Below are 27,827 nucleotides of genomic sequence, written 5' to 3'. Positions count from 1 at the left end.
AAGATTTAAGTTATTTTATTATTCAAACGAAATATATACTATATAATTTATAATGGAATTACAATTGTAATTTTAGGGACTGAAAATCAAACTTGAAATGATTTAACCAAAATATGGCAATATGAATAAGAGGGAAGAAAAATGAGAACTGTTTTGATTTTGAGATTGTGAACATTAAGAAAATCCCTATTAAAAAATGTAGTGTATGTCATGTGACTCACAAAATGTTCGGGAATCCTCAATTCAAATTCAAAATCTTTTATTGTGAAGGAAAGCTTTTGAATATCAACACGTATTGCACCTTGGCTTTCAACACTAAACAATCATTACCAGAAGGACATTTTCTCCATTTTCTTTTCAGGTAGTGTAAAATGTGCATATTTCCACAGTCTTCATGCAAATACTGACAATGGCAGAACAACATACTGCATCTTTTAGTTATCAATCAAATACACTATTAACTTTATTAAAGTTAGTGCCATCCCGGTTGAAATGCAGATAACATTGATAGCAAAGAATGTCTTCAAAGAAATATACAACAAATGAAAATTGCACATTCGGATTTCTTCAGTTCTTAAAGGGACAGCGTGTATTGTCTTGTTCCTCCAGGTAAAAAAGAAACCTTCAGTCATTTAAAATGATATTAACTTAATAAGCGACGAAAAAACATTGAGTGTCACAAACTTGTCGATTGAGCCTCTTGAGCCTCACTTAAGAGGAAGCTGGCATGATTGTCCGCCATCTTGCTGCTACAGATACCCCTCAAAAAAACAAAAACCTCAAGACAAAAAAACATCAAAAGAAAAATGGTGATTTGGTCACTGAGAGTTTCTTTGTTTTTTAGCACTAATTTTCGGTTGCACTACACCAGGGGTTGGAAACCTTTTTGAGCCAAAGAGCCATAAAAGCAAAAATGTTTCTGTTTTTTTTTAGAGAGCCACACCAGACATTTAAAGACAAACTCAACAAAACCGCCAAACTCGCTCCCCAGACGAAAGCTAATTCTTCAGCATTTTATTTAACTTTGATGTTTTGATAAAATCGATGAAAAAAATAATGCCAGAGCCCGTGTCCCATATCAATACAAATGTCAGAACCAGAACAGACGGTAGACCCGAACGCGTAACTTTTCACACCAAGCTTTATTGAGAAAGCGGAGAAGGCAGGCACGTGAAAACAAACGCGAGCGATCTGGTGAAGGAGAAGCAGGAAGCCCACGAGATCGGAGCGTGGTCAGAGGACGGAAAGAAGTCGGGCAGCCGGGACGGGAGATCGGAGCGTGGTCAGTGGACAGAAACAAATCGGGCGGCTGGGACGGGAGATCAGAACGTGGTCAGAGGGCGGAAACAAGTCAGGCAGCCGGGACGAGAGATCGGAGCGTGGTTGGAAGGAGGAATCAAGTCAGGTAGATGGAGACGATCGGGAAGCCAAGGGCAGACGAGCAGGATACCGGACAGGACGGGAAAAACGTGAGCCAGAGTCAAAAAGTGCTTGCATTGCATTTGCGGAGGTTCGCTGACGGACTGACGAGGAGTTAATGAGACTACTGAGTTTAAATAGGAGGGAAGCAAATAAGGAAACAAGCAGCAGCTGGAGCCAAGTGAGCGGGCACAGGTGAGGGCAATGGGCAAATCATGACAATAAATAAATCACTTAAATTCGTCTCCCTCTCACATTTATTTAAGAGCGTTGAGGCTCATTTTGACTGCTATTCTGCCCTGAATAATGTTTTCAAAACAAGGTGCAAACAAAGTTATTTTGTAAAAATGTCACAAAATACTGCAAACGGATACCAACGTATTTATCTTCAGTGCAGACGCCGGTGGGCAAGGAGTGCCCGTGGCCTGTCTTGTGTATGGCTGCCCCCATTCCTACCAATCAAATAGCTCTATTGCCCTTGCTACTTTGCTTGAGCTTTTGGGTAAATCAATTGTTCTGGGTTAAAGATTGTGGTGTGGGGTTTTTGTCTTAAAGTGCCTCAAGAATGAACATGTATTGTTTAATGAGCTTCCATTTAAAGGGTTATTTAGCAATTTGTAGCCTAGACGGTACGGGGTCTGTCATAGGTTCCCGACCCCTGCACTACACAATAGAGTGATATCAAGTTGTCAAATAATACACACTGTCCCTTTAAAGTAAGTGTCATTCCGGTTAAAACGCGGATTATTCTGACACCTATAGCCGTCAGTGGCAAGAAACGTCTTCAAAGACAAATACAACACATGAAAATTGTACATTGCACATTTGAATGCCTTCAGTTCATTTTCCTATCGTTTCAATAATAATGATAAGACACTTAACTAAGTTTCCTTTCGATATGAAATATTTTTTTTCTTGTTGTCGTTTCTTCAGTCGGTCAAATAAATGACCACGATACCACACACAAATACAATCGTTGTCCTTGCACTTAAAATTTGGCACAAGAAAAATGAGTACTACAAGATGAACATGAAGAAGAGTATGATAGTTGAATAACTGAAGTCACGGCCATCAGAACATGGAGGCTTGGCTACAAACGAACCGTGGCCGACCGTCACGAGTCCGAGCATCGTTTCCGTTATGCGCAAAAAATCTGGAACCCGTCGACTCGTGTCAAGTCTGAGATTCCCACTTGGACCCCGTTCCAAGGTCTAATTGAGAAGCAAGGGGCCCCCCTCTTTCAAAAAGGGCAAGTCACTTTAGATAAGAGAACATTTGAGGAATTTGATCCTCTTGGATTTCTTCTCGGTGATCTTGACTGATTTCCCGGCTCCTCCGGGGATGCTGTCCGTCTTTCATGGACATAAAAAAAGGAAAAATCACATTATTTGGGAATGAACCTAAGTGACACACGGCAGGTGAGGAATATTTTACCGTTTTTGAGCTCAGGTTGTGCAGAATGTCTCTTCCCATGGTGAAAAAAGCCTGACTCAAACAGAAACACGATATGAACAAAAACACCCAAAAAATACAGGCTTGGTTAACTAGAGGCAAAATGGTGCTTAAAAAAAGTCCAGCTTGACACGACCCAAGCCCGCGGGTATCAAAGCACCCCCGGGACCATACTGTGGATAAGTGGTGCATATAAACAATGGATGGATGGATGGTAACATGACTTCAGACTACTTTAAGGCAAGGTGTGTGTATAAAATTGTGTTCTTAAAGTAACCCAACATCTAACAATTCAAAATACTAAAAACTAAACAAACAAACTAGATGATAAAACTGTATTTAACACAAAGTTTTCTTACTAAAAAATAAAAAAGCTCATCGTTTAACCCATGGGCAGTGTTGACAATAACGCCGTTGTAAAAGACGCCATTTTGTTCCTGTAATCCAACTAATTATTCAAAAGTAAAGCGTTACTTTGAATACATTGGAGAAATTACCATCCTCTGCAAATTTCCACTGCTCTGTTTAGCCAAAAACAAAACCAATAGATCATTGTTATTTTGTTTTGTTCATGGGGTGTCGCTCATTATTTCGGTGGTGTATAAAGGTCCCAACAGAGATTGATATCTAAAGAACACGAGATACATCAGCGCGCTGTAGCAGCTCGCTAACTAACGTGTCTACGCGGCGGCCATATTGATTGGGTCAACATCCCCCTAAAGTAGTGTATATACAGTACCGGTACATTAAAAAATAAATCATAATTTTCACATTTTACAACCGATTTTCACCTCTGTATTTTTTGTTTGTTTATTACGTGCTATTATTACCAAAATACGCAAAACTGCTTTTTTTTTGTTATAACAAACTATTTAAACCACTTTATGAACAGTTAGACAAGTTACAAACACCTGCATTAAAATCAGAGTTTGGTAGGGTTACTTTAATTTGATTACTTTCAATTACTTTTGGATTACTCCAATACCAAATATGCTAACAAAAGACAAAAGACACTAAATAAGAATAAAATAACAAAATTATGTGCAGGCTTGGGGAGTAACGGAATACATGGAACGGCAAAAATGATGTTGGCAAGCTGTTTGGATTTATTTTTATTTTGTTTCTGTCGCATTTTATGTTAGTTTTGCCGGAGATCAAAGAGATAAAAGCCAGGAGAGAAAGCTTACCACGTGTTGTGAGTCATAATTTTATTCATATTTAGTTTATTTTGTCTTTTATTAGCATATTTGGTATTGGAGTAATCCAAAAGTAATTGAAAGTAATCAAGTTAAAGTAACCCTACCCAACCATGATTAAAATGTAACACTTTATATGAATCCCACTGAAAAAACTATTTACAGTTCAAAATCAGCATAAAGGGGATATTTTATAACTTAAAAAACTGGTGTCACCTTCTTTTAAACAATGTTTTTTTTTATTTTGCAAATCAAGGTAATTGAATAATATTATATATTAACACATAACCATATCCTCAGTAGGGCCGCGGCTATCTTCGGGCAGTGGGCAGGGGACACCCTAAACTGGTTGCCAGCCAGTCGCAGGGCACACAGGGACAGACAACACTCGCTCATTCACACCTAGGGACAATTTGGAACGGCCAATTAATCTGACATGCATGTTTTTGGTAATGTGGGAGGAAACCGGAGTGCCCGGAGGAAACACACGCAAGCACGGGGAGAACATGCAAACTCCACAAAGGAAGGCTGGTAGCTGGATTTGAACGCATGACCTCAGAACTTTGCCGCACACGCGCTAACCATTCCGCTGCCGTGCTGCCCAAATTTTTTACCTATAAAAGGTTCTTTCAGCTTTCCAGGACTCTATGGTACGGTGTTGAGTGCATCCATCGGCAGCACAATGGACCAGAATTTTCTTTTAGACATTTTCGATCCGTCCACTAGACTGTAAGATTCTGAACATTTGACCCAACTAGCTTAGACTCGCAGTAGGTATGCCGCTCTAAAGAGCGTGTATTATCTAGTCTTCAGTACATATCTGCGGGTAGCATAGCTTGTCATGCAGGTATCTGAACCGAAAGGGCAAAATAATAATTTTTGACCGCTATGCCAGTCTGCGCTATGCGAAAGCTGGACTGTTTGTTCAAGTGCCTTTTGTGTTAAGGAACAAGTTATCTGACGTGAGGTTTGAGAAGCTTCTGCTCCTCAAATATAATCAATGGTTTGAGAAAGGGTAGGGTTATCTGGTTTGCTGGATACATGATGGGAAAAGTACTTAATATCTCATTTGTTTCAGGTTGTCCGATTTACAGTGCACACTTTGTTGTGTATTTCATTGTTGAACTGTTTACCTCTGTTGTGAAAAATATTTGAAGTACAGTAGCATATGTCAACTTGACCAGTTGTCTCAGGTTGTGAAAGATAGATTTAATTTATTAAACCAAAGTATAAGTCGCACCCTGGCCAAACTATAAAAAAAAAACATGCGACACAGAGTCAGCGAAATACAGTGTATATTTACACTTGTCTTATCATAAGTGAGTCAAGTACGAATTGGAATGATCCCGAAGTACCTCTTCGACATTCAGGCTGGTCTTTGCGCTTGTTTCCATGAACTTGACGCCATAATCGATAGCCAGCTTGAAAGGATAAAAAAAAAAAACGGTGATGATTGATTAAACTGCTATTGATTTTAGTTCCTCCAATGAGATGTTTTAATGACTATGGCGGGAGAGGACTCACTCACCTTTTCCCCTTTGTCCTTGGACACCTGCCGCCTGTCGCTCATGTCACATTTATTGCCCAGGACCATTTTTTCCACGTCCGATGACGCATGCTTCAGATGGATGGAGGAGATTCTTTAATTATGCATCTATCGACATTTTTTTTGCTTTTAATTGTGTCTACCAATGACTCTTCAATCAAGTTCAAGCAATTGACAGCATCTCTAAAGTTACCTAATCAAAACCATCAGCACAGGAAAAACCATATGAGAGCAACATATTACTAAGATGCCAGTCAGTTGCACATACACAAAGAGGTAAGTATTAGTTTTAGGAGCGAGCAGCAGCAAGTCAACTGCAGGAGAGAGAGTGGGAAAGGTGAGAGGAGAGAGAGTGGGAAAGGTGAGATGGCACAACATTCATTTGGACAGGTAACTTAAAATTAGTTTTACCTGGTTATATCAGTATCAGAAATTATCAGAAATTATTTTCCCCCCATTTTATTATGAATATTTTGTTTGTTTGTTTGTACATGATTCAATTGTTTGTTTGTTTGTACATGATTCAAATTGAATCTTTTCTTCCGGCGCCGTCACGAATGGCAGCCACTCCAGCAGCTCCGGTGTTATTTTCGATTGTTCTCAGCTCAGGGATGCTGCTGGAAATGTGAATTTCCCTTCGGGGATGAACAAAGTATCTATCTATCTATCTATCTATCTATCTATCTATCTATCTAATCTCCATGGCAATGATAATCCTCTAAATATGTCAAAAAACAAAATAAAACAATTTAAGAAGCGAGCGGTTCATTTCTTTTGAGCTTTTTAAGCTGAGCACATAGTACCAGCTCAGTAGCCTAGATGGTAAGGCGCCCGCTTTGAGACTGGGAGGTCGGTGGTTCGCGCCCCGGCCGAGTCATTCTTAAGACTTAAAAAGTGGTCGGCGGCGCCCTCTGTTGGCTGCGGCTGCATCGGCTCGCTACAACGGGTCAGGTGCAATCGACATTTCGTTCTGTGTACATTGTTACACAGAATGACAATACAAGGAAATTATTATTATTATTATTATTATTATATACCATACTGGTTTTCAGGCTTGTTGCTGTCATGCACTTTCTGGAAAAGTTTCAACATAGTACCTATTGTTTTCTTTTATTGATGTTCACTATGTTTTGTGTACTGTTACCCGATGCTAAATCTATTGCATTCTGGTCATCCAGGAAGGGGGATTGCCACTTGTGAGGCCCCTTCTCAAGGTTTCTTCTTTTACTGTTGCTGAGGTTTTGAGTTTTTCCTTGCCCACATGTTGGTTTAAGATCAGGGGATGGTGTCATTGTAATCCTCAGCAGTCCTTTGAGACATCTCGAGATTAAAGGATATATAAATAAATGTGACTTGACTTGACTGTTTTCCTTTTTGGAGTGTTGAAATTGAATTGAATTGAACTGTCTTTATTGTCAATTGATATCAACGCTGTGAAACATGGTATGCAATGAGATAAGACATGGCTTTCGAGAGTAAAACATGTAAAAAAGACTTTGAAAGGAAAAAAGGTATAAGACTATCAGGATAAATAGGTAAAAACATAATTATAACGTAGGGCTTGGAAAACTGGCCCAAGTTACAATAGTGCAATGAAAGGAAGTGCAATAACATTTAGCAGCAACAACTAAAAACCCAAATAAGTCACAAGGTATATATTTTCATATTTACGTGCAATAGTAAACATTTTCTGTTTTATTTATCAAAAACAACAAAAATATATATTTTTTTTTAATTATTTTGCAAAAATGCAATTTGACATAAATAATGAGAAATTACTATTTTAATTATTATTATTTTGTTAGTATTAACCAGCAAAATATTTTAGGGTTGGGGATATAAAAAATGTCAAATTGTTTTCTAAATTGTTTTATATGATTCTGAAATTGTAGGAGGGGTTTTAATGCAGTTTGTAAATAAAAAAATAAAATAAAATGCTTATAAAACCTTATGCTATAAAAAGTTCACTTGGAAAAATCTAAAAAAGTCAGGGAAGAATTATCTTATCACATCAAATATCCTTGTCCATCAGCAGATTATTTTAATAATTTCATATTCTTATCACTTATTATTAACGTATTTTATCATCTATTTGAAAAATTATTTTGCAAGCAAATTATTTAGTCTGACATATAATATAACTTGAGAATTTTACTAATTTCTAGTATTCTTTTTTAGGAGTTAAAAGATCTCAAATCTGCAAAACCAGATAATTTTGCTAATTTGTCTTTATTTATATGTATAATTATTGGCCCATTTTAAATGTGTGTCTTTTTTAACCAGGAAAACAACCCCACAGTAAAAATATATATTGTTTCAATATTCAAATATATTATAAATTATAACAATGATTTTAATAACATAATTCAAAATTTTATAATTTCAGTGGCCTTGGGGGTAGGGCACCCGCCCCGAGACTGCAAGGTTGCTGGTTCAAGCCTCGGCCGAGTTATACCTAAGACTTACAACATTGGTACTCATTGCCTCCCTGCTTGGCGCTAAGCATTAGGGGTTGGAATTGGGGGATTTGGTCACCTAATAACTCCCAACACATCAGTTGGGTTGAGCGAAGGGGCTGGGAATCCCCTCCTCTGTATCAATCTCCAAGAAAGAGTCAGAAATGTGAATGTGTTCTTGACTCTTGCCACCTCCCACTAGGGGGATATGACTCCAGTATATATATAACAATTTAAATATAATTCCCTAAATTCATTTCAAATATAATATCAAAGCATACTAAAAATGAAAACCTTTCTCAATACTAAATTAATTTTATTAACATTAGATGTATTTTAGAAAACCAAGACATCATTAAATAATAAATTTCAATAAATGTGATAATTAGATATATCTAAAATTAATTATATGAATATATTTTATTCAATTTAATTATATCAATATTTTCCTTAAATCCATTTGAAATCTGACATACCCCAAGTACCCCTATTTCAGAATCACTGCCTTTTTTAAGGTAAATTGTATTACTGATTAGCACAAAGGGCTACCAGTTGAAAATACATTTCTAAAATAACAACTTGCCATGATATTACTATGTTGCCACTATGTTACCATTTCCTGTGGTGTTTCTTGGGCAAGTAGAGCCTGGTGGCGCCCATCCTTCTCCAAGCCAACACATGTTTCTTACCAGGTTGTACATATTTGAACTAGGGTTTAAATAGGATCAATCAACCCCTAAAATGTCAATCCAGTTAAAAATCAAATTTCCTGGAAAATCACAATGACCAATCACTGGTGAGCTATTTGTGGAACCAGACCACGGGCTCGTCAAGTGTTGTTATAGACATGAATACAAATTTTCTATGGGCGCTTTTGTATTTCGTTTTACGAAACTGCACCATTACATGGGCATTATAAAAGTATTTTGTTCACAAATTCTAGTTTCCTTTCTGTGATGTCATCACTTTTATTTGACCTTCAGCTTCTTACTGCCAATTGCTGGACAAATTGAGTAGTGCAGTTTATTTTTTTATACTTTTAAACATGGTTGGTTGGTTAGTTGGTTGGTTGGATCCCTTAACCACGGCGGTGGTGTTAAAAAGTCGAAAAGTTGAATCCGTCTGCAGCTTACCTCTTCAATATTCCTGATCCAGTTTTTGATGTTTTCAAATGACTTCTCATTGGAGATGTCATAGACTAGCATAATTCCCTGAAAGGGTGAAAAAGACAAGTCAGCCTTTCTGGCAAGTGTATATTGGCATTTAGGCACATCTTACCATGGCTCCTCTGTAGTATGCGGTCGTGATGGTTCGAAAGCGTTCCTGGCCTGCTGTGTCCCTGAGGACATGCCACAAAAACAAATAGAATAGAATATAATGAAATGGAATGAAACAAAATAGAATAGAATAGAATAGAATAGAATAGAATAGAATAGAATAGAATAGAATAGAATAGAATAGAATAGAATAGAATAGAATAGAATAGAGGTTTTATTTGTCAGTGATAACAATGTAGCAGCAACGTGCAGTCCGAGGAGGCAGGGAAGGTTGTGCCTCACCTGTCATCGTGAAAATATTAAATAAAAAAGGCGGCTGGGTGGTTAGCGTGCAGCCTAAAGGTCCAGGGTTCAATCCCAGCTACCGCAGCCTCCCTGTGCCTGCATGGGTTTCCTCTGGGCACTCCAGTTTCCTCCCAAATTCCAAAAACATGCATGTCGGGTTTATTGGCTGGTCCATATTGTCCCTAGGTGTGACTGAGCAAGTGGTTGTCTGTCATTGTGTGCCCAGTGACAACCAGCTCAGGGTGTCCCCTGCCCACTGCCCGTAGAGGCCTGGGATGGGCTCCAGTGACCCTAGTGAGGATAAGCGGTCCAGATAATGGATGGATGAATGGTTATATTTATTCAATGTTAAAGTTAATTCTCATTTAACGTCACAATTATTGGATTTTATTTTTCAAAAACACAGTATTTTCAAGTGATATTATGAATATTATTGATACAGTTTGAATGTAACGTATTATTGTGCAATGCTTCTGTAAAGGGAGGCAATAAATTCTCATGCCTCATGGCAGAGGGCGATAGTGAGGCCAAGGATTCTGATTTGACGCACACCTCAGCCCAAGAAAATAGAATTAGTGATAGTATAAGCATGCTAACCGCAAGAAGAGCCTTCCAGTATTTTTTTTCTCTTTGCATGGAAATTTCTTTTAAAATACATTTTACCTATTAATGCTTTTATTCAAAAAGAACAGCACATATACTTTATTACTTGAGATCAGATGATGTTTTTTTTCTATGCTACAGTTTATATATTGCTTTCTTATTCTGCCACTCAAATGATGAATAAGATGTAGGTTCATTTATTCGTAAATCTGATTGTGCCTCACCAGACACAAACATTACTGCACGTCACTGCAATGTAGTATACGAAATTCGATGTGGCACCCCAGGATAAACAAACGTCAGACTGTTGATAAACAAAGTCATATTTACTCGATGTCACCAGCCATATATCATTGGAAAGCGCAAACCCTTGGGATTCAAAATATGATGACCATTACAAAATGTACTCATCACAGAAACATCAAGATCAGTCTGAAACAAGACACCTAAAAATTATAAACTCACTAAAAATTGCTGTGATATTCAACTCATGAAACTATTATTCATAAACGTGGTCTGGTTCCATTCAAGAAAGTCCAGTGAATACAACGGTGTAAAATATTTAGTCCAAAACACACGATAATCCCGACAGATAAAAAAAAAAAACGCCTAAAAGCATTCCTGCATCGTTTGGTTTGTTTCACTCCATAATTCCCTTTTAAAAAAAAAACAGACTCGTCAGATAATTTCTAATATGGCCGTTAGCCTCTAACGTTTTGTCTGACAACACTATCGGCCAATTACAAGCTTTTTTTCACGGTCTTTAGCCTGCCATAGCAAGAGAAAACGGATACGACTTACTTTGCCATAAAAAATATTCATCCTATAGTGATGGATACAAATGATGATTGACACATTGGTTAGCGATGAAATCCCCAACGTAAATGTGTGCCATTTTCCAGGGATGTACTCAACTCAGAGCCAAAAATAAAACAAGCATAAAATGCAAACCAGGATCCATTTTTACGCACTATTAACTTCTAGAAAGAGAAGTCAAACATTTATAACTTTTTCAGAATGTCTAAAAATTAGCCCAGTTAAAATGCACGGTAGCAAAGATTTTAGAGCTGGAAACAGATCATCTCCAAATGGCCACTTTTGGAAACGCTTTGATATACCTTTAGAAAAATGTTTCGTTTTTCAGACTGTGATCAAATTTGACCTGGTAAGGCTTCATTTTGTTGTCCCAGTTGTTTTTCAGCAAAGATGCCCACACTACATTGTTTTGCAGGTATTACTCAATGTTAGAAGAACTTGCAGTGGTTATTTCAGTTTGGGACAAAATTTCAGAGTGTTAACTTTCAAAAGAGACCAAAACTGTCCCTGTTCTCCGAACAGTCCAAGAACAGCATTCACTTTACTTTGGGTATGTCTTGGATTCCAATTTTCACGGGAACGTTAAAGAGTTAACAAAAAAAAATCAGAATAGGCAATATTCAACTTAAGTTGTAAGTGCACCAGAAAGTAGCACAATGAAAAATATTGCAATGACATTAGCAGTAACATTTTGCAAAAATAAGAATCAAGGTCGACGTTTGGTCCGTAAACAGCAAAATCAGAGCAAACTCACCAAATTTGAAGTTTGACTTTCTTTCCTTCCAGCTCGATTGTCCGAACTTTGAAGTCTATTCCTGTGTTCAAAGTTGTGATTCGTCATTAAAAAATAAAATGCAATGAAAAATAAAAACTATACTATCATACTTGCAAACTATGATGGGATTTTTTCCCACACTAACATACAACAAATCAAGGAGAGTTTTCCAAAAGTTATCCATCTTAATACCACAGAAGCCCGTACGTCGATTTTGCAAAAGTAGTTTGTCCTGGTGGTGCTTTAAGTACGGTACTAATAATCCACAGGTGAAGGTTACCGAGTCCCGTGATTCAGGCTTCTTTCTGTTTATTTTTCATGACATCAAAACTGCTTCGGGTTAAGTCAATGACCAATCAGGGCTAAGCTTTAAATAACAGGTGAGCTCTAATTGGTCATTACATTTCTCAATACTCCACAGCAGTTGTGATGTCATATTCTCCCGACCACAAGTAGCAAAATGGCAGCCACCAGGTGATGGATAAAAACAGGTGTACTCTGGTAGCTCTTTATACAAACACCTCTAAATATGAGACTATCAATATATTAAGTTTGGAAAAACACTTGCTCCACATACGAGTGAAAATCCAGGGTACGAGCATTCCCTGAGGATACCGCTCGAGACCACACTCATGACTGCTCACTGCCCGCGACTGCTCGCCCCAGGATCGGCTTGTTCCAGTTTGTGCATGCAAACTACAACAGGCTGGAAAATAAAAGTGCTGTAAAAGAGTGTTGTGTTTTAGTTCATTTAAAGGTAACTTTAAGTGTGCAGTAAGTGTTTACGCATCAACAACACTCTCTCGATCTCATACCTAACAACCTCAGGCAATTGCTCTCCATATTCTATCTATCTATCTACCCTGGTCATATCCCTCGAGAGGGGTGACCGACAGCAAGACAATCACATACAAAAACAAAAACAAATTTAAAAAGGGAAAAGTTGCAAAAAACACACACAGACTTTTTTGGACCATGGCCAACCCAAATGCCCAAACACCCAAACATATTCCCTGACCCTCTCCATATTACTGGTTGCAATTCCCCTTATTTCACTATGTCTTGTGTACTGTTACCCAATGCTAAATCTATTGCACCCTGGACATCCTGGAAGGGGGCATTACCACTTGTGGAGCCCCTTCTCAAGGTTTCTTATTTTCCTCGTACTGAGGTTTTGAGTTTTTACTTGCCCGCATGTTCGTTTAAGATCAGGGGATAATGTAATTGTAACCTGTGCAATCCTCTGACACATTTTGTGATTAAGGGCTGTAAACATAAATGTGACTTTACTTATTAGGCCATAATAAACTTTCAAACACAACCTATTTACTCACACATGAGAGACTATGTAGAATCCCGCGACAATTCTGCCAATCTACGATGGCGTTGTCGTCTGCTACCAGTGACAGAGACAATCTGGATTTTTGCCGAAATGGGCAAGAAAAAAGCTGTGTATTGTTTGAAAAAATATTTCCCGTAGATAGAAAAATGTGATCCGCCTTGTACAGATTGAAATGATAAAAAACCTATGAAATACTGGGAAAACCTAATAAGGTATGCGAAAGCCCCTTTCCTTCGCACCACACACACACCTTCATCACAGAGACTGCCTACACAGTAAGTGCTTATAATAAACTCGCATTTTATTTTGTTGATATTTATATTATTACTGATTTTTGTGTGTGTTTGTTGCTTGATTACGAATCGAAGGAGTTTAATGTGATCTTGAATGTTTTTATAGGTATTTAGGGTTCCCCTGGATGCTTTTGGGAGGACAGTAACACACCAATTCGTTGTTAATTATTTCATATCAGGAAAATGTGTTCGTTACACAACTAATTCGAGCTACAAGCACGATCCTGGAACGAATTGCGCTTGTACAAAGAGCATACCTGTCAACCTGTACGTTTTTGCCGTATAAAGTACGTTTACGATGCATTTTAAGACGTGTATGACGTACAGTAATATCTGTACGGAAAAACACAAATTTGGGTACCATCTGGTATACACCAACTATCACGAAACGGCAAATCGATCAAGTCAAACGAATTCACCGCGGTAGCCTCTGTATCATTTTTTTTTCGTTGCAAACGAAGCAAGCGTTTGATGCTATTGTGCGCATGCGCCTGCCGCTGTAGTGTCTAATTTCGACTCCCCTGCAAAATCCCCCCCCGCGCGCATTGGGCTGTGCTTCCGACAATAGCGATCGTATTCTATATAATTAGCTTATTGAAACAATAAAGCTATTATCGGATGCTCAGCAGAATGCGCGTTCAGGCAAGGAGGTGAGGATTTTGCAGGGGAGTCGAAATTAGTCACTACACCGGAAATCTCCTCAAAAGCTGCAGAAGTGATGTTTTGCCATTTCATCCCAGAGCACAAGATACCCCCAACAGTTGCCGATCACTTCACAAGGCTTATGAAAAACAAGGGCTCCAGTCACAAGGCTGTAAATGTTTGTATTTTCTGTCCCTGTTAAGTCTTTTTGCAATTTAAAATACAAGCATCAATGGTTTATATTGTGGTTTGGTTTACAAAATAGAAATGCCAACTAATTTTTTCCTCCCAAAAATATCCTTATTTAAAAATTTAATTTTAAAATGTTATTAATGGATATTTTAGTCACGCTGATAACAACTGTTACTGATTTTATTTTTTTTACTTTATTTTTATTTAATTATTAAGAATATGTACAGATTGATACAACAAAACACATGTACAATATAACGTGTTAAATAAGGACGTTTGAAAAAAAAATATGGTGTAAGATTTTTTGGTATTTTGTAAGGGAAAATACGACAGTTTGTAAGGGCATGGAGCCGTGGAGGTTGACAGGTATAAAAGAGGTACCGCTGTAAATTTCTTTTTAAGTGGTATACGATACAATTTTGATAAAAAATAATGTGATGCTATGTAGTTTACAGTCGAAAATTACATTTTCGTGACAATAAAAATGTGGGTTCGTGAACTGGTTCTGAATTGATGGACATGGAGCTGATAACGCCCATTAGCCCCCACCCCCCTCCTAAGCAGTCCATTTCTGCCCTTACCGAATCCGAAAAATAATCGACCGGACTCGAATGCCAATACATAGAACACTGTCCAAATCTTGTTATTACAAGTCTACTACGAGCGGTTCGGTTCCGAGCTCACCTATAGTGGATATGAAGGTGGTGTTGAAGGAGTCTTCGCTGAATCGAAAGAGTAAACATGTCTTGCCCACGCCGCTGTCACCAATAAGCAAGAGCTTGAAGAGGTAATCGTATGTCTTTGCCATTGCGAACCGGGCCGGAATTGGGTCAGAACTGTGAGAACGCTTGGCCCGGAATCCCCCCCACTCGCCTTATGGGTGCTCAGCTGGCCGCAGGCCAGTGTAGGGAACAGAGACGTATTACCACGCGATGCATTCTGGTTGATGTAGTTTTGCCAAGCAAGTCACTAATTTTTTTAGCTAAATACACTCGTTCTTTGCGTTATCTTTTAATATGTTTTTAGTTTATAATATTTAATAACAATCTTGATTTTTTTTGTTTGAATGTCAATATAAAACATATGGATATATTAAATAAACTCCATACTCGTCCAAGAACGTGTTTTATAGATTTGATTATTAAACCACTCTAAATATTGATTTTTTAAAATTTTGATTATCCATACGCAGTTTTCTTAAAAATACACTTTTTAGGTTTGGTAATATTCGCGGCACCTCCTCCCAGTTGGCGTCCGCCGCTAGTGAGAAGAAGCCCACGTAGCCAACGCCAACGCGACGAGATGCCTGTGAGTTAACAACTTCAAAACGTGTTTTCTCTTTTGCTTTATTTTCTCGATCGCAACGCTTTGCGTGTGCACGTGTAATAAAGCAGTTGTCACATAGGAATGTGGATGGTTAGAGACGTTCGGAATAACATGGAGAGCTGCGTAATAGCGAGAGAGCACATGGTGTGCCGTGAACTGGTATTCGCTAGCTTAGCGATGCATCGGTGTCGTCTAATTCCTGAAAAGTTAGAACAGCCGAATGCAGAACGTGCATGGTCAGGAACTTAGTCCGTTTCTTGTGTTGTTTTGTTTGCACAATGATCAATTCTCAAACGATGCTCGACTCCTTCGCTGGAAAAGGACGTTCTGCCCGTTACATGAAATCCGATTTATTGTGTTGAATGCCGATCAAAATGGTACTCGTGTCATTTTTGTTATTGTTGACAAAAAATAAAATGAAACGAACTCGATTACAGTCGGATCACAAAGAAACTCCTTGGGTTGAAGTAATCTTTATTGAAAAATAATAGTGGCTTTGTTATCAACACTTTATTACACTATAATGACACTTTGTTGATATTATTTCCTTTGAAGTACTCTAAGAAACTCAACGTAATACATTATAGTTGTGACCACTCTGATAAACGTGTGATACAATATTTTTTTCAGACTGACACCCAAAACCTTGAGCAGGAGTATTAGTAGCCTTATTATTGTGTAATATTTGACCACCAGATGACACTGTATGTTAAATGCAAAGGAAAACCAATTCTAATGAGCACATCGTATCAGCAAAATGACAGGCAAACATGGTGGTGATTTCTAGGTAGGGATTCCACTATGTAAAAGAAATATTAATTTTTCAACTTGAGATTTCTTTTTACATAACAAAAAGACGTTGGTACTTATGATAGGCCATGTATTTTTTCCTAGCATTCAAATCAATGTTTATTTTTTACTAAATGAAAGTTTTTTTGTACCATTTGGGCACATTAAATATTACACATGGTTCTTTTAAAGTCCACCTATCCAATCCATTATCTGCACCGCTTATCCTCAGTAGGGTCGCGAGGGTGTTGGAGCCCATCCCAGCCATCTTCGGGCAGTGGGCAGAGGAAACCCTGAACTGCTTGCCAGCCAGTCGCAGGGCACACAGAAACTGACAACTCACTGGCTCATTCACACCTAGGGACAAATTGGACCGACCAATTAACCTGACATGCATGTTTTTGGAATGCGGGAGGAACCGGAGTGCCTGGACGAACCCCAAACAAGCAATAACTGATAAAGAACTGATATTAAAATATATATATATATATATATATATATATATATATATATATACTTTCCAACATATTTTCTTTTATGTTGCAACTTAACGTTCTTTTAATTTCTAATTCCCGGTTCTTAAACTAGAAGGGAGCTGATGAGTACTGATGCGTTTAAAATTTTTAAAAAAAGCTGGTATTGGTACCGATATCTCGTAGGGGTACTCACCCATCTCTGATGTAGTTTTTATGTGTTTTGAATTTAAATGTATTTTATTTTAATACAGAGAAGGTTGTACAAAAATGTTTAATGTTTTATTAGTCTAATAATGTTGTTGAGGTTGAACATGTGTCAGAGGGACAATCTGTATTATTTGGTGCCTCTTAAAAAATAATGTAATTTATTAAAAATAACAATAATCAAGAATACATGAACATTTATGTAAACAGGCATTTTTACATATTCTAAGGTCAAGAAATGTTCATATATTTCAGAGAGCAAGCCTCACCTAGTGGAATCGGAAATCATTCTTCGCCGTCTCACTGTACAGGTTCCCAAAAATAAAACTTGCGGAAGGTTGGGCCCAAAAAAAAAGAGAAGAAAAATGGTGCACTTTGTATTTTTCCTTATGCCTTTTAGCAAAAGTTATCAGTTGCATTACACAATACAGTAACATCCAAATAATGCACTGTCCATTTAATTAGCAAAACAGACCGAGAGTTATGAGCACAGACAGTAGGACACCCACTTCAGGGCGACCTAGGAAGCTGCAACGGCCCTGGTAGAATGGCAGCACACCCTTAAATGACGAAGCATAGATGGACCAGACACACCACATCTGGGTGAAGGCGCCTCTGCCCGGGGAAAGGCAGCCGACCAGACAATACTGAATGTCGGGCAGGCACACAACGCCCGAGACCGGCCAAGCACGGGTAGCCCACCAGAGGAGACAGTAGGTCCGCAACAATATCAGGGAAGACCGCACTATGCCCTGGCATTGCATGTGGGACATGTCAAAAGCTGTAGGGGGTAAGGGCAGCCACCACAAAGCAGGTCACAACCTGTGGAGGTAGCAGCTGGCATTGTAGGCAAACCGGAGTAAATGCCAGTCCCAAGGGGGTGGGCTGTACAGGAAAGCCAGCGACCTAGAAGCCCATGCAGGCCAACATTCGCACTTATAAGCCCTGATGCGTCAACATGTGGAACGGCAACACGCATGGACAGCCGGCCCCATCGGGCATGAGGAAGCAGGCGGAGTAAAAGAAGACGGACGCGTACCCGAATCCACCGGCACAACAATATCGCCGGTCAGTAGGGTGGATAGCACCGGGCCCAGCGGAAAAAAAACACTGCAACCGACCAGAGAGGCGATTTTCCACAGAGTAGAATGTACTGTAGGCCGAGGCGGCAGCCCAGGGGCCCAAGCTGCCATCGGCAGAGTTCGGTAGTAGGTAAAGAAATCTTACCGAGCCTTCTAGAAGGCCCAAAAAACTGTTATAACGAAAACAGACTCAAAGCTAATATCAGAAGGGATGTCTAACACGCCAAGTCCTTCAAATGGAATACAGCGGTGGTCACTTGTCACATGAGATGATAAAAAGGTAGCACATCTGTAATGAGACTGTAATTTATAGACATTGCTGAGACAGGTGCGATGAATTGACTAATTTTTGGTATACATTTCTCATAATACGCATTGGTAAAATTTCCTGCTTGAAGCACCGCCTTTGGGGGTTGTTAGGGACGAAAAATAACCTTTTTTAATCGATCTAGGGTTGTGGCTACTGAACGTGTTTGACGGCTGTCTATTAAATTGACAATCGCAACAGCATCAATGTATTGTGCCTTTTTACAAACAATATATTGTCCAGCGTGCCTAAGAGGTTTGACGGTGTCACTTTTCAGCAGTGATCGCTTGCAAATATAAATGCATCATACTTGCCATATATTTCCTGACTTGCCACGTTTTTACAGTTCCTACAAGTCGCGTATAACTTTTTTATTTCAGTTGGCTATAGACCTCCTCAACCCCTCTATTGAACACCAAAGACGACAACACAAAAAGAAAAGACTTGTCCAGAGTCCAAACTCTTATTTCATGGATGTGAAATGCCCAGGTGAGCAGAGCACACAAGCGTCATTTTAACCGATAACCAAAATGTGTTAAACGCAAGTGCGCTATTTTTCAGGCTGCTACAAGATCACGACTGTGTTCAGTCATGCACAGACAGTCGTTCTGTGTGTAGGATGCTCCACAGTGTTGTGCCAGCCTAAAGGAGGAAAGGCTAGACTCACAGAAGGTATGAACACTGTATTCATTATTAAGTAAAATGGGAAGCTAAGATTAAATCTGATTTTTCTGCCCTCCAGGTTGTTCTTTCAGGAGGAAGCAGCATTGAAATGGAGCATTACTCCTACTTTCTGGTTGTGCGGTCACTATGCAGAGGAAAAAAAAAATACGTTTGTGATTTTATAAGTAATATGCCTTTATCACAATGAATTTACAAGTCAATAAAACATGAAATTGGTTCAAGCACACTGGGATCTTTATTGATAAAACATTTCTTATGATATGACTGAAATAACCTTCACAGAAAGCATACAAAGTCCTCCTTTTAATTTCTGACCCGCAAACAATTTCTGTTAGGAAAAGTGACACACAGAAAAAAAAAGATCAGAAACAAGTACATGTTTTCAAAACAGAAACACAAACCTTGCATAACAACATCAGAAGCGTGGTAAATGAAAGCAAAGTTACCAAGTGGTGCAGTTTAGTACATTGGGCACTATTGCTCACCCTTAGACTGCCAATTGAATTGGTTGGAGACTAGAGGTTATCCAATAAGTGGATGAAATCTAGCAGACGGTAACAAAACGTCACAATCACAAATTATATAATTCTTGACCCTCGCATCCTCATTGAGTATTTTACAACACTATCGAATAATACTAGAATTGGCAAGTACTGCAGAGAACTGGGTACCAGCATCTGGACAATACTTATATTGAAGACAAGGCGCTGCACAATAGTTTGAACAAACTAGCAATTATAAAACATGTCCATGATTTCACTCAATCTTAACAAAAATAAAATATTGGTAGATAAACAATCAAAATAATTTTACCTGTGGACCAGTTCTGGTAGAAAGAATATAGTTTTCTTAACTAAACTGCACCACTTGGTTTTCAGGTTCTATATCCTTATCAATTGTAAAACTAGGAATAGCTGCTCAGTCAGCCCGCATTAAAACGCGGTGACAAATGCCCTGCCCGTCCTAGTTTGTCTTCTGAGAGGTAGACTACTGCGTCTGACACTGCACCCCCCCTCTGGGACCTTCCTCATCTTCATCGTAAGCTTCTCCGCTGTGGTTTCGCTGTTGCGTTCGCTCGTCCACCTCGCAGAGTTCCACCTCCTCTATGTCGTCAGCGATCATCACATCCTCCCTGGGGGGAAGCAACCTTTCTAACTGGAACATGAGATGTTCAGGGAGCCAGTGTTTTTCGGGAAACTCCACCTGTGTGGTTAAATAGCAAGAATTTGTATTGCACCATTGATATATATATTTAAAAAAAAAAAAAAAAAATCAAAATATCCATTCTTGCAATATTAAAAAACAAATCCCCAAATAAACGCAATCACATCATGCCCCTCACTACAACAGTGACTTTTAAGTGAGTCATGCTTGACACCAGTTTGAGAGTTGGGGAAAAAATAGAATTCGACATTTCAATAAAATAATAATTTATAGGAAACACATTTCAGTAATTAAAAACTAAAATCTCAAATTTAATACAATAGTTTAAACAACGAGCAACTAATTGTTAAAGTTGACAAAAAAATAGAGATCACCACAAGAGCTGTTAGCACTTTTTTCAATACGCACACCAGCGTAGCAGACAGACAGGACCTGCATTTATTGATGGCGTTAGCGAGACATTTTTTGGAAAACCAAAGCTCTTTTCAAACAAACCCCTTGTCCTGACCACTCTGAAGGTGTAATTCAAAGCTCGAAAAAATCCAAACCAGATGAGTTTTGGCCAGTTTTTTCCCTACTGGGAAAATTCCTCGATTTCTTAAAAATTTGGAAATCTGAGTGGAAAGCTACCAAGACCAAGGACCCGCCAAGAATCAAATTCATCATAGAGCTCCACATAAGGGTCATGGTAGGAATTGTATTATTGCTTAGGTCTTGACTGTGGATTGCTGAATTTTGAGAAACCAGTGTGTTCCTTATAGCATATACCCATCGATCTTTGAGTCCCTAGACTGGAGAACATTGAAATAGTGTTTTCCTTGCTTATTTTGTCATTCATTTGATTTGTCATTTAAAATTGAAGTATATTATTGTATTACTTTAAATTCGGACACAAAAACAGATTTAAGTTGATTCTAAAATCCTATCGGGATGCAAAAGTTAATTTTACTATCAATAATAGGTTTAAAAAACAAAATTAGAGTAGATGACAGGTCATTAAACAGTTAGAACGAGACACAGAACAGTTAGCAAGATTAACCAAATCATGAATTTATTATCCAACACCTTAACACAAGTGAGTTTCTATTATTAACACAATAATTTACGTTAGATGTTGTCCATCATCCTTTACATTGTTTAGTAAATTGACAGATATTGTTAAATTATTGACTTTGGTGTTTCCTCTATTAATCTTACTAGCCATCACACGTAGAATTAGTCCAATAGCTGTTTTTCCTTCAACCTAATAACATAGGTGCAACACATAATAAAAATTGAATTCCAATCTTACCTGGAACTGTACGAAAAGTTGGCCCTTTTCGTAAGGGCTCCGGTATACCGGCATGCCTTCGCCCTGTATCACCTTTGTTTCATTGTTCTTAATGACTTCACCTGTCGCAGGGCAAACAGAATACTTTAATGACAGGGAAAGAAATCACGGGTCAACATTGTGGTGCCTGCGCTTACCCGCTAGCGAGCTGATTAAGAGCGTTCTGCCGTCCAGAGTTCTGATGGCCTTTTTGAAGCCGCACAGTGCCTCCACTAGTTTAATGCTCATAGTCATGGTGAGGTTATCGTCACTGCGTTTAAAAAGGCTGTGTTCCTTCTGGTCCAAGACAATAATGACGTCACCAGGCTCTAGGTCGGGCTCCTGGTCGCCTTCGCCGTGAAATGTAATTTTTTGACCATCTCTCATACCTAGAATTAAAAAAATAAAAATAAACTCAGTCTGTGTCAGGATAAAAAGACACAGGCCATGTACACTATGTCGGTTTGTACTTCACCTTTGTCGATGTGGACCTCCAAAATTTTCTTCTTGCGTTCTACTTTCTGACCATTGCAATTTTTGCAGCGATCTTTGGAGCTAAAGGACTCTCCCTGCCCGTGACAATCTCCACACATGCTCTGAATCTGCTGAATCATGCCTGGTCCGATCTGCTGCACCTTGATCTGTACTCCTCTGCCTTTACAGCTAGTGCATTTCTCCAAGGAACCTTTCTTACCACCGTAACCTAAACACAGGCAAAATGTGCTTGGGAATAATGACATACAACAGTGGAATTAAGAATTTAAGAAAAGAGCATACCTTCGCACTTTTCACATATGACGTTCTTCTGAAGGGCCAGCTTTCTTGTGGCACCATTGTACATGTCCTCCAACGTGACACTGAGCTGGTGGACAATGTTCTTCCCTAAAATAGCATCATTCAGGTTTACTTTAGGTCAGTTTACCTTTAAAGAATTTTACAAGCGCTTACCTCGTCTCTCTCTCTGCATCCTTCCCCCACCCCCAAAGAACATGTTGAAAATGTCCATGGGGGACGAACCACTGTTCATGCCACCTTCCTTAATTGCCTGCTCTCCCCCTTGGTCATACAGATCTCTCTTTTTGGAATCCGAAAGCACATCGTACGCTTGCGATATGAGCTTGAACTGCGGACAAAAAAAAAAAGGCAAAACAAAACACTAGCTTCATGTTCAAAAGGGAGTTTGCATATTTCTAACCACCGATAAAATTTAAACGTAGCTTCAATTGACTCATGTCACCAATCCCAAGGACATCTTTGGACAAAAGCAACACCACTTCCTATGTATGATCTCCCCGTGCTTGCGTGGGTTTCCTCCGGGCACTCCGGTTTCCTCCCACATTCCAAAAACATGCATTTCAGGTGGATTGACCGGTCCAAATTGTCCCTAGGTGTGAATAAGCGAGCGAGTTGTCTGTCCCTGTGTGCCCTGCGATTGGCTGGCAACCAGTCACACAGTAAGTGTGTGATGTGGCCAACAAAAAAATATCAGTATCAATTATTTAGCAATATAACCAATGTTGACAAGATATGTACGATATGTACCCCCCTCCCATTTTTTGTTTAAACACATCAGTTTGATTAACATTGTGTGAAATAACTCAAACATTACATCATGTTGTTCTCTATCTCCTATTGGATCACAGAGCTAAGCAAGTCAAGCTATAGCGTACCTAAAAAAAAACGTACAATCATCGTTTTATAGACTGTGTGGAAAGGGGCTCCAACCTTTTTCAAGCCGACAGATACTTTTTGTTACCAATTAGCGCAAAGGGCACCCAGTTTAATAAGCAGTTCTGAAAGAAAAAAAATGTTATTATTATGTTATTATTTCATTACTATGTTAACAAAAAGGTTAATTATTAAAAGATGGGTTAAATAGACTGATTCAACCACTAAAAAAGCAAAAAAAAACAATGACCTAGCAATGGTGAACAGGTCTACGGGCACCTAAGCTGACGTAGGGGGCACCCTTGTGCCTGCGGGCACCACATTGGAGACCCATGCTCTATGGAATGACTTTGTTGCCCCGCGTCTCCACAGGGTGCCCCCCAAGAGGACAGCTGAGGTGCTCGCCGACTGGTTCTGAAAATAGCTCACCAGTGCTGGGTCAAAGTGATTTTTAGAGGTTGACAGATTATTTAACACTACTTCCAATAATTACCTGGTAATAGCATAGGAACAACATGAGTGGTTATTTTAGAAATTCATAACACACTAGGTGCTCTTTGCTCCATTTAGTAACAAAAAGTAGCTGTCACCTTGAAAAATGTTGGAGACCCCTGCCATAGATTTATATGTGTTGATAGGTAACATGTTGAGGAGAAAAACCCCGATATAAACATATAGCTGTACGGACCATACACACAGTGACCTAGAGCAACTTCCCTAGATTGCATAACATCTTATCATAGCCTGTGGCACAGTATCTCTGCTTGAACTAGACCAGGGGTGTCAAAGTCAAAATGATGGAAGGGCCAAATACAAAAAAAAAAAAAGCTACAAACCGAGGTCCAGACTGATTGAATAGTGAACATTTTTAAAATGACACATAGTCTAGTGAACCTTACTTAAAAATAAAAAAGCTCTTATATATATTAAATAAAGCAAATCTTTCTTTGTCTCTGTCAGTTATCTTCAATTTTCAAGAGGCACTATAGACGAGTTTCTTTGGTGTAAAAATCCCTATTATATGAACTTTAAATTATAAAAACTGAGATTATTTAGATGCTATCAGTAGCATCAGAGTACATTGTATATAGAAGTGGGCTAGAATTATTAACAAAAAATGATATTTCTAGTTTTCACTAAACTAAAATAAAAAAAGGGCCAGGAGAACATACAGTGAAAAGAAATGCACAACGATTCCGGGTGTATAATAAAACAATGAATCAAGATCATTTAAAAAAACATTCTTGGTGGCCTTGACTTTAAAATATGTGATCCGGACTACAGAGACCCCAAGCTACTTCGCGCTTCGGTTTTTACGGGTTCACTCCTTCGCGTATTTAGAATTTAATTGATTTTGTTTTTATTGTCAATAATATAATTGTATAGTGTATTGTGTTCTCGTAGACAGCACACCCGGAGACAGATTAGGGAGGGTTAACAGTTGGGTGGGCATTACAACCGTAATAGGCTGGTGTGACTGTGTGTGTGCGCAGCAGTCATAGGATGAAACGGTCAAACAACAGGTGGGCGCAGCCTCCGTAAACAATCTAGGAACCATAGTGACCGCTAAGCTCCGTAAACAATCTAGGAAGCATAGTGCCCGCCAGCTTTTAGAGGCTCGTTACATTTAAAATAAATAAATCAATTAAATTGGAACTCTTAGGAAAGTCAGAAGAACCAATGAAAATATGATCACCAGCGGATTTTGTGGTACTATCGGGTTCCTGAAGCGAATTGGGCAGCATCTGGGAGAAGGCAAGAGCTGGTCTGGTCTACTGCTACTGGCTAGCCTAAAAACTCTTCAAAGCCACCGCTGCAGACCTTCTATCTTGCCAACGCCACGTATATTACCCATTAAATAGATGACTTAGAGCCACAACTTATGGGAAACTAGTCAAGTCAAGTTTATTTGTATAGCCCTTAATCACAAGGAGTCTTAAAGGGCTACACAGACCACAGATTATTGCAAACCACAGACTATTATGACACCATCTCCTGATCTAAAACCTACATGTGGGCAAGGAAAAACTCAAAACCTCAACACGAGGAAAATAAAGAAACTTTTCAAAGGGACTGCACATTTTCTCTCTTAATTTCTCTATTTTTTTCTCTTAATTTTCTGTTTTTCTTTTTCCTGCTTTCTTTATTTCTGTCTTTCTCATTTTTGCTCTCTCTTTCCTTCTACCCCCCTTGTTATAGTGTACCCCCTTCCAACTACTACATTCGGGACAATCTCATCTTAATCATTGCGGAGATCTGTCTCTATTTAATAAAACTTGTCGCTAGCACGCAGTGCAGCTAGGCAGCAGCTCTCGAAATTCCTTTCTTACACTGAAAGGAGAAGCCCTCCAATTTCATTTTACTTTTGTACATTGACAATAAAACCTTTCATTCAACTGCAATTATGTGTTGTGTTATTGGTAAATCTACAATTGATAATTTGTGACAGAACTCTCAGTTTAACCCAGGGTGAACTCAATTAATCCGAGGGCCAGAACTCCAACCACACCTTTGGTTGCGGACCGAACAGGATAAATATTTATTGAATACACTATAATTTGCCTTTTAAAAAAAATATATGAATTCAATAGTCAGGAATATCATTCCAGAATAAACAAACTTAAAAACATGATTTTCTCGGCCATTGTGGTTTTTAGTATCCGAGTATAATTTGAAAGTTATCAGGGTTTCATAGACCCGAGCCATTATAGTAGATGTATATAAAATTATGTGGCACGCGGGCCGTGAGCTTGACACCTGTGGTTTAACCCTTTGGTGGCTTTTATGAAGGTGCAACGCTTTTTTGCGGAATTTCACTTTACGCGGGTGGTTCTGCTCCCCAATACCTGCAACAACCAAAGGATGCCTATATATTATACATAGAAACGAGAGCTAATACATCACTCCATAGTGAAATATTTTGCAACAATGTCAAGACAAGTCATGTTTATTTGTCCACCTATTGACGTTACACATCAAACGACAGGGCGGCCCAAACCAACATAATGGATTGCATAACCTTTTGACAGAACAGCATGTTGCACGGCTAACGAGTAGGGCCATACTGTGCCTAGAAAAGGGAACCACTCGAACCATAAAATTAGAAGCAGGGTATTCCCAACTGCCCGTAGAGAGCCACAGACAACGTCACAAACAGGTCTATATATAGTCCGAATCTCACCTTCTCTCCTTCGTTGGGGTTCTTGTCTGGGTGATATTTTAAAGCCAGTTTTCTGTAGGCTTTCTTAATTTCGTCTGCGGACGCTTTTGGTCCCACACCAAGAAGGTCGTAGTAGCCAGTTTCGCGAACCATGATGACAGCCTTGAAAATGAAGGAAAACTAATGAGAGCGATAAAAAGTCAACATTGGAGCCATTTCAGTCAACTGTTAGTGGTCCCAATGCTAAAACGGCTCCACACCACTAGCAACCAAACCGGCTTAATGACACAAAGCACTTTGTGAAATACGTTAGTTAATAAATTTATACCGTAATAATAACAGAATGCGACGTTAATAAAACCAGAATCAAATATAGAATGTATTCCGAGTGTAATACGTTTTCGAAATAACATTTCAAAAAATGTGGTTGCCATCTGCTATCACGTGCTTTAGCTCTTCTAGGGCATGGAAAATGAGCTAACATGGTTAAATCAAATCAAGATAAGGACCACAAAGCGTTCTGTTTCGCTTTGTCCACTTACTCGAGGCTTCGATGTCCTCTCCGAGATAACTGTCGAGTGAGTGAGAATTAATGCCGGCTTCTAGAAGATGGCTGAGCCTTATAGCTTCTATTCTGCGTCGAACTTTCTGGAGAGATCCAGGAGCAGAATGGGCCGGGGTGCCTTTGATTACGGAAGCCCAGAAGGTACGTAATACGACAAGCCATTCCTTTGAAAATGTTTTTTTTATATGATACATACGACATAGAAGAAAAAAACTACACATTTCATTGTTACATCAAACGTAGATTTTAGCAGCTCCAATTTTGTGAAAACTTACAATAAAGACCAAGAGGGAAAATAATGGATGGAATGTAGTCTTTGTGTTACGTGAAGCAATCCATGCTACTAAATACTGTTTCAATGTACAGTACATTAATTACAAGGTAAAAATATTAACAGTAAAAACAGGATAATTCATGTATCCAGAAAAATACTAAAAGGAAACTTTTAAAATTTTGCTAGAAATGTAACACCTGCCAACAACACCAAATATCTGTCAACAGGAATATGAATGTCAAACATAATTCAATGGTTTCTGTAACTACAAAGAAAGCAAAATCTGATAAATACACCAACTACTTAAGCCAGTCTTCCAGCATGCATGCATATATATATATATATATATATATATATATGGTCAGTTGAATCCTTTCACCACTAGTGTCGTAGGGGCACCACTTCCTGTGGTGTGTCTTGGGCAAGTACAACCTGGTGGCACCCATCTCCAGACAAACATTTGTTTCCACTCGATCTACGTAGCCTATGAGATTCCATTTAATCTTGTTTTTCTTTTTTAAGTCT

The 27,827-nt window shown here is 38.8% G+C and overlaps 4 protein-coding genes across 5 annotated transcripts in view; 2 read left to right on the top strand and 2 right to left on the bottom strand.

Moving 5' to 3' along the window:
• Positions 1-242: 242 nt before the first annotated feature.
• LOC148362703 (ras-related protein Rab-8B) lies at positions 243-15,567 on the bottom strand. The gene is made up of 8 exons (XM_088340190.1): positions 14,979-15,567; positions 11,805-11,865; positions 9,348-9,408; positions 9,203-9,280; positions 5,596-5,685; positions 5,423-5,488; positions 2,854-2,904; positions 243-2,771 (listed from the first exon to the last, which is right to left on the bottom strand). Exons 1-8 carry the CDS (start codon positions 15,100-15,102, stop codon positions 2,679-2,681), a joined length of 624 nt encoding a protein of 207 aa, XP_088196316.1. The 5' UTR covers positions 15,103-15,567; the 3' UTR covers positions 243-2,678.
• On the top strand, positions 15,362-19,386 carry LOC148362702 (small ribosomal subunit protein eS27-like). 2 transcript variants are annotated; one of them, XM_088340193.1, is made up of 4 exons: positions 15,362-15,602; positions 18,859-18,967; positions 19,040-19,150; positions 19,221-19,386. In XM_088340193.1, the coding sequence occupies exons 1-4, from the start codon at positions 15,597-15,599 to the stop codon at positions 19,247-19,249; spliced, it is 255 nt and encodes an 84-aa protein (XP_088196319.1). In that variant the 5' UTR covers positions 15,362-15,596; the 3' UTR covers positions 19,250-19,386. The 2 variants fall into 2 exon arrangements, with proteins under 2 accessions (XP_088196319.1, XP_088196320.1); XM_088340194.1 differs by lacking the exon at positions 15,362-15,602 and adding an exon at positions 15,709-15,856.
• dnaja (DnaJ heat shock protein family (Hsp40) member A) lies at positions 19,379-27,171 on the bottom strand. The gene is made up of 8 exons (XM_088340188.1): positions 27,006-27,171; positions 26,485-26,625; positions 22,584-22,758; positions 22,413-22,517; positions 22,111-22,338; positions 21,794-22,024; positions 21,618-21,718; positions 19,379-20,365 (listed from the first exon to the last, which is right to left on the bottom strand). Exons 2-8 carry the CDS (start codon positions 26,614-26,616, stop codon positions 20,150-20,152), a joined length of 1,188 nt encoding a protein of 395 aa, XP_088196314.1. The 5' UTR covers positions 26,617-26,625; positions 27,006-27,171; the 3' UTR covers positions 19,379-20,149.
• cib2 (calcium and integrin binding family member 2) overlaps positions 26,854-27,827 on the top strand; it is a 38,189-nt gene continuing 37,215 nt past the window's right edge. Inside the window, exon 1 of the mRNA XM_088340191.1 lies at positions 26,854-27,169. The gene's annotated coding sequence lies outside the window, so the exon portion shown is untranslated. The remainder of the gene's footprint in view (positions 27,170-27,827) is intronic.

This window comes from Urocampus carinirostris, chromosome 7 (genome assembly GCF_059441175.1).
Source record: "Urocampus carinirostris isolate Australia breed hairy pipefish chromosome 7, RoL_Ucar_1.0, whole genome shotgun sequence".
Classification (NCBI taxonomy): Eukaryota; Metazoa; Chordata; class Actinopteri; order Syngnathiformes; family Syngnathidae; genus Urocampus; species Urocampus carinirostris.
Note: the sequence above shows the minus strand (reverse complement) of the source record. Positions and strands in the feature narration are given on the sequence as shown.